General features: G+C 66.0%; 1 protein-coding gene across 1 annotated transcript in view; it reads right to left on the minus strand.

Moving 5' to 3' along the window:
- Positions 1-7,256, minus strand: part of ZC3H3 (zinc finger CCCH-type containing 3) — an 81,323-nt gene that overhangs the window by 21,905 nt on the left and 52,162 nt on the right. The window contains exon 5 of the mRNA XM_024741193.1: positions 4,613-4,800. Within this exon, the coding sequence (XP_024596961.1) occupies positions 4,613-4,800 (188 nt within the window). The remainder of the gene's footprint in view (positions 1-4,612; positions 4,801-7,256) is intronic.

Raw genomic sequence — 7,256 nt, forward strand, 5'->3', positions numbered from 1 at the left:
AGGCAGGTTTTCTCCTCTTTCCACTTCTGCTCTTAAAAACATGCCAGTGCAGGGCCCGGCAAGAGTTTTTACAAGAACAGGAGGCACCTCTTCAAGTACTCTGCAGTGCTAAAAAAGGCACGTAAAGTAGCTGTTTGAAAAGCGGTGTGGAGGCGCTGAAACGTTCAGCGGAAAACCCTTGGCCACCGCAGAGCAGGAGGCACTGAGCCTTCCGGAGAGCTTGCACTTCCCAGGGGTCTTCCCAAAACAGACTCAGGGGGTGAGGCAGCCCCCGCCCAGGCAGCGACTCAGACCGCCCCCACCCCCACCCCGCCCCGCACAACCTGCCCAGGGCACGTGGTGGCAGGTCAGCAGCAGGGAGACTGCCCACCACAGCCTACGTCTGCCCCGGTCTGGGGCCTGGGGCTCAGAAGAAGCCTGGGAGCCAGGCCTGCAGGCCAGGCTGAGCAAGGCGGCTCTGGCAGGGGGACTCGCGGCTTCTGCTCCACTGCAGGGACCTGCTGGCTCTTGGGGCCGAGGAACAGGCCAGGCCCAGTGGAGCCCCCATCAGAGCCCCCGCCTGGGAGGACCCCCGCCAGGTTCCAGGCCAAAGCATGTGGGGGGGTGGGTCCCAGGGTTGGGCCCTCTGGGTGGGCAGACCTTAGACCTGGGAGGAAGTGCTTGGCCCCGGGGTTCCAGGGAAGCAAGGTGTGCCTGCTAGAAGGCCCTGCCCCTGGGGCTCGGGAGCTGGGCAGGGCAAGGCTCTCCCCAGTGAAGCCTGGGATGGATCGGGCACCCCAACCAGGGGCTGATGCTGTCCCAGAGAGGCCGGCAGCCAGGAGGAGACGGCGGTGGGGGGGGAGCCCCCGCCCCCTCCCAAGGAGGCCTGCGCTTTCTCGCTGGAGTCAAAGTTCTGTCGACTCCGGAGGAGAAAATTTCTTTCTTTAATTATCATTCACCTAAGTGGGCTGCTGGTCCACAGGCACTCCCACAGCTGGGAGCAATCCACCTTCCTTAGAGCCAAGAGCCGGCCACCCGTATGGGGGTCCAGGCAGCTGGTGCTGTGTTGGGCCGGCCTCATGCCCCCAGGACAGGCTGCCCTGTGGTCTGTGCTCCAAACCCCACCTCCCTGCCCCGACCCTGAGGCGGGAGGGCTGAGCCCCAGGGCTGCCCCTTGGCAGCCAGCAGGCTAGTCAGCAGGCTGTGGGCAGCTGTGGCCCGCAGGGGCGGGTCAGCAGGGAGGGGTCCCCCCCACACCCCTTCCTCACCTAATTGCCCAGAGGCTGGAGGGCTGGGGGGAGACGGGTGGGGAAGGCCAGGGCGCTACCCTGCAGCTGTCCTGTCCCTGCGGCTCTGTCTGAGTGCGGAGGTGGGATTCTGCGGAGCTCAGCACTTGGAGGGCAGCGGGCTCAGCGTGGCATCCTCCCTGGGGAGAAGTGTCGCAGCCCCCTCCCCGGCCAGCTGCCAGCTCAGGCGGCGGGGCCGTGCCCCACAGTCCCTAACGCCGGCCCCTCCCACCTGCTCTGACCGCACCCCGGGGCAGCAGCCGGCTCAGACCCGGGGCCCAGCGCCCAGCAGGCGGCTCGAACGTGGGGCCCCGCGATGCCTGTGGGCAGGCTGAGTCCAAAGCCGCTTCTTCCTCTCAGCCTCCAGGCGCCTCTCCTCCGCCTGGATGCGGGCGTGAGGGATGAGAGGAGACGCAAGGAGCCCAGGTGGCGGGTGCAGCCCCGTCCCACAGGCCCACCGGCCCATTTTGGATCAGGCTCACGTGCAGCCCAGGGTCCCGGCGAGGGCCAGGACGGCCCCAAACCACAACCTGTCCAGCCCAAGGGAGGACGGCAGGGAGCGGAGCGGGGGTCCTGCCTGCTGGGCCGGTCGTGAGGGTGGGGTGGGGGGGCTCGGGCATAGCTGGGGCCAGAGGTCGGGCCCACGGAGAGGCTTGGTCCCTCGGGCCGCCGGACGGCCACTCCGCCGAGCGGCCGCTGCAAGCCCTGTGGGTTTCTCTGGATGCCCAGGCACCCACGGCCCTGTCCAGCCCGCCAGCAGGCCTGGCTGCGGCAGCCCTGTGAGGGGCCCGGCTCAGGGGAAGCAGCAGGCTGGAAGCGGCTATGGACAGAGGAGGTCTGAGGTCCCTGCCCTCTGAGATGCCCACAGCTGCGTGTGGGCCCCACAGACCACGAGCACACGTGCTACAGGCCCGCTGAGCTCTGGTGTCAGAGGCAATCGGGGTGGGACAGCAGATCTACCTGCCTTGGCCTCAGGGCATCCCCTGACCCAAGGCAGCAGCCCCTCGGGACTGAGTCTCACCAAGGCCCCTGAGGAGGCCCGGCCAGGCCTCTGCACCTGCTCCTCCACCACCAAGCTCTCGAGGTCAAGGCAGAGGCCCTGAGAGGTCACACAGCCCAACCCCTCAAGGTGGGAAACAGGCACGAGGCAGGCGCAGAGTGCCTGTCCTGGGGAGTCCGGGGCACCTGGCCTGGAATTAGGCAGCCAGGCGCCCCAGGCCAACAGACAGAGGCCCTGGGAGAAGAGAGGGAGGGCTTCCAGGAGGGTCGCCCACGCCCCGCCTCCTCCCTGGCCCGGGCCTCTTCTCCCTCCTGCCCCTTTGGGCGGGTCGGGCTGGGGGCTGGGGGAGCTGGGCCTGTGCCATCCCCATTCCCACCTGCAGCCTCTCCTCGTTGTTCTCCCTTATCGACAACAAAGGAAAGAGTAGACCTGGGCTGAACCAAACGGTTTTTCCCTCCTGCCCCTTTGGACGGGCCGGGCTGGGCTGGGGGAGCTGGGCCTGTGCCATCCCCATTCCCACCTGCAGCCTCTCCTCGTTGTTCTCCCTTATCGACAACAAAGGAAAGAGTAGACCTGGGCTGAACCAAACGGTTTTTCCCTCCTGCCCCTTTGGACGGGCCGGGCTGGGCTGGGGGAGCTGGGCCTGTGCCATCCCCATTCCCACCTGCAGCCTCTCCTCGTTGTTCTCCCTTATCGACAACAAAGGAAAGAGTAGACCTGGGCTGAACCAAACGGTTTTTCCCTCCTGCCCCTTTGGACGGGCCGGGCTGGGCTGGGGGAGCTGGGCCTGTGCCATCCCCATTCCCACCTGCAGCCTCTCCTCGTTGTTCTCCCTTATCGACAACAAAGGAAAGAGTAGACCTGGGCTGAACCAAACGGTTTTTCCCTCCTGCCCCTTTGGACGGGCCGGGCTGGGCTGGGGGAGCTGGGCCTGTGCCATCCCCATTCCCACCTGCAGCCTCTCCTCGTTGTTCTCCCTTATCGACAACAAAGGAAAGAGTAGACCTGGGCTGAACCAAACGGTTTTTCCCTCCTGCCCCTTTGGACGGGCCGGGCTGGGCTGGGGGAGCTGGGCCTGTGCCATCCCCATTCCCACCTGCAGCCTCTCCTCGTTGTTCTCCCTTATCGACAACAAAGGAAAGAGTAGACCTGGGCTGAACCAAACGGTTTTTCCCTCCTGCCCCTTTGGACGGGCCGGGCTGGGCTGGGGGAGCTGGGCCTGTGCCATCCCCATTCCCACCTGCAGCCTCTCCTCGTTGTTCTCCCTTATCGACAACAAAGGAAAGAGTAGACCTGGGCTGAACCAAACGGTTTTTCCCTCCTGCCCCTTTGGACGGGCCGGGCTGGGCTGGGGGAGCTGGGCCTGTGCCATCCCCATTCCCACCTGCAGCCTCTCCTCGTTGTTCTCCCTTATCGACAACAAAGGAAAGAGTAGACCTGGGCTGAACCAAACGGTTTTTCCCTCCTGCCCCTTTGGACGGGCCGGGCTGGGCTGGGGGAGCTGGGCCTGTGCCATCCCCATTCCCACCTGCAGCCTCTCCTCGTTGTTCTCCCTTATCGACAACAAAGGAAAGAGTAGACCTGGGCTGAACCAAACGGTTTTTCCCTCCTGCCCCTTTGGACGGGCCGGGCTGGGCTGGGGGAGCTGGGCCTGTGCCATCCCCATTCCCACCTGCAGCCTCTCCTCGTTGTTCTCCCTTTTCGACAGCAAAGGAAAGAGTAGACCTGGGCTGAACCAAACGGTTTTTCCCTCCTGCCCCTTTGGGCGGGTCGGGCTGGGGGCTGGGGTAGCTGGGCCTGTGCCATCCCCATTACCACCTGCAGCCTCTCCTCGTTGCTCTCCCTTTCCGACAGCGAAGGAAAGAGTAGACCTGGGCTGAACCAAACTGTTTGTCTAGTTAATGGGCATGGTAAGCAGATCCAAAGCGTCTCCTTCTCTGCGGCCTGTTCCCAGCCGCGGAGGCGCACGTGGTGGGGCCTCCAGGCACAGCGGGGCGTTGCCAAAGCGATCAGGCACCGCAGCCCAGGCCGTGTTTACCATACCTGGCTCATCTCCTTTGTCCAGGAGCAAAACACAGAAAATCAGAGGCGGCTTAGCCAAGCCAGAGGCAGGTGCACCCAAGCCGTCCCTGGGGGGCCTCCCCATCGTGGCCGCTGCCAGCCTTGTGAGGGGCAATTGCTGAGGCTCTGCGAGCAGGAGTGAAGTGGCCCTGGGGCTGGGCGCTGTCTGGGAAGCCCTCGCTTGGGCCGGGCCGGCTCCGGGAGAGCCCCAGGCCTGGGGCCTCAGACGGGTGGCCAGCCTGGAGCAACTGGCGCACGCACGGCCCTCAGCCGCCAGGAGCCTCACCTGTGCGCAGGAGCGGCCTGCTGCCCCCATCGCCGCCGGGCCGGCCATAGGTCTTGGAGAGCTTGTTAGCCGACACCTTGTAGAGGACGCCTCCGATACAACGGTAGCCTTTGTTCCGCCACCGAGGGGAGCCGGGCTGGGCTTTCCCACCCGCTGCAGCAGTACGCAGGCCGTTCAGCACCAAGGACCTGCAAGGACAGGGAACTCCTGTCAGCCCAGCCCCAGGGCCCGCGGTCGCGGAAACCTGTCTCCCGCCCTCCACTGGCACAGGAAGGGGCACCCTCAACCCCACCAACCAGGCTGGGACTGAGCCTCCCCCGCCGACACGCACGCCTCTGCGACACGGCTTCGAGGGGGCTCCTTTGTGCCCTGGGCGCTTGCACTAAGGTGGCCCTGAGGGTCTACTCTAAGGCCTGTGGCCATCACCACTGCCCGGGAACACCTCCTGGACGCTGCCCCAGTGGTGCCACCCCGGCTTTGGGAAGGCCGTGCTGTGGGGTCAGCAAGCTCCACTGCCTGCCCTCCCTGCCTCTCTTTCCATTGCACGGAGGGCCCTGCATGGAGACTGGGAGGGGACAGGCTCACAGACCCCGCTCCTGCCGGCAAGCTGTGTCAGGGGAAAGACTAAAGTCTCCTCGAGGTCAAAGGCTGGCAGAGGACTGAGCCGCCAGTCCTGGGGTTAGCGGACGCCCAGGCCAGCCCAAGGGCAGACGGGTCGGGAGAAGTCCCCCGACAGACACACAGTGGGCAGCGGCCACACCCCCCCTTACTCAGGTCCCACAGATGGTGGGCCTGCAGCTGCCCTGGTGGACCTGCTCCCCCGAGCTGCCACGAGGGGTCCAAGGCCCTCCCGCTGCCCAGGGCCTCAGGGCTCCAGAAGGACTTGGCCTTGCACCCCCCCCCAACCCCGTGCGTTTCAGCAGGAATCTGTTTATGCAAATTGAGCTTAATTCCCTATGAGCTTAGATTCTGCTAATCACGCTGTCACCACCCAGTGTACATTCGGGCCCCACTGGCAAACCTGGGCAAGGGAGCACCAGCTGTCGCGTGAGCATCACCTCTACCCGGAGATGGCCCCCAAGCAGCAGGAGGGGCGGGGTGTGAGGAGGGTGGTCCTACTGCAGGCAGTGCCACCAGCAGCAGCCTGGGGCCCAGCAGAGGAGCCAGCTGAAGTCAGGGCCCGTCCTGGGGCACACACGGCACCTTCCCTCTGGGTTCTCCAAAGTGCTCCCGCTGAGGCCCCTTCCCCTGGGAGCATATGAACCCCAACTCCACCTGGGCAGCAGCACACCCTTTCCTGGCTCCCTAGGGCCAGGGAGGGGGCCCAGACCTGGGTCTGAAGTGCAGATGGGACGCGGCAGGCCTCCGGGCCCACCCCTTGGCCCCCATCTCTCCATCTGCGAGTTGGGGGTCGTTCTCACCAGCCGAGTGAGCCGGGTGCTGGGGACCTGAAGCAGCACCGTGAGGCAGGAAGCCGAGGAGGCCGGCCAGAAAGCGCACAGCCCAGTTTCCCCTAATGAAAACTTAAGTTCACAGAGACCGATCTTGGAGCGAAGGACTCCTGCCAAGGGTCCTCGGCAGCCCGGCTCACGCTGGCCGTGCCGACAGGCTCCAGCTGCCCTCTCACGGGGCACGTGGGCATCCTCTGGGGGAGGAGCCAGACCTCCAGGCTCTCCCGGACCTCGGGACTGCAGATCTACCCGCCTTGGCCTCAGGGCATCTGCACGTCCAGTGGGCACCTGCCCTGTGCCCTGGGCTCACACCAAGGCCAGGTGGAGGTGTGAGGAGGGGCAGGGCTGGGTGGGGTCTCCTCCCCTCACTGCAGAGCGCTGCCAGCCTTGGGAGCCCAGGGCCCTCTGCAGGAGCTGTGGCTGCTGCCCGGAAGGCACAGCTTGGCCTGAGCCCTGATCTCCAAGGTCGAGAGCAGAGCCCAGGCTGGTGGTCACCACAGCTCACTTAGCCCGAGGCTGAGAGGCCCCCGACAGCCCCGGCCCCCAGCCCCGCACCATCCCGAGCCCTCAGAGGTCTCCCCGCCCACAAAGCAGCTGCCCTTTCATCTGCCAGCCCTGGGCGAGGGGCAGCGTTGGGGTCCCCCCACTCCGCAGCCCCCATCTGTGCACCCAGGGTCGCCCCCCAGCGCACCGGCTGCTCGTGGCACTCAGGCCCTCACCATGGGGTGGCTGCTCAGGGACAGCCCCCAGCCTCCCGCACAGGCTGTGCATCTCAGTCGTGTGACTGCGCTTGCCAGGAACAAAGACGCGCTCAGCCGCCCCTCCCCTTACCAGGGGCACCCCCTTTCCCACCTGCCTCTCCCTCCGCCCAGGGCGCTGGCCCCCATCAAACGTGAGAGACGGTGGGGAGGAAGGGAGTCAGGCCCTTCAAGAGGTGACGAAGCTCCCCACCTGTGGGCATGCGCTCCTGGCTGAGGCTGGACAGGGACAGACCACCGCCCCCAGAGGCAGCCACGCAGGCGACTCCGTGGGCCGTGGGATTCAAGCGGCACGTGGCAGTCCAAGGAAGAGGAGGCCCCGCCCAGGCAGGACCCAGCAGGGTGGAGGCCGGCAGGTCCTGGGGCCAGAAGGAACTGGAAGCTTCAGGGCAGAGCGTGTGCCGGACCCCTCAGGCGCGCCCCCCCCCCCCCCCC

The sequence above is a fragment of the Neophocaena asiaeorientalis genome, unplaced genomic scaffold (genome assembly GCF_003031525.2).
Source record: "Neophocaena asiaeorientalis asiaeorientalis breed wild unplaced genomic scaffold, Neophocaena_asiaeorientalis_V1.1 scaffold177, whole genome shotgun sequence".
Classification (NCBI taxonomy): Eukaryota; Metazoa; Chordata; class Mammalia; order Artiodactyla; family Phocoenidae; genus Neophocaena; species Neophocaena asiaeorientalis.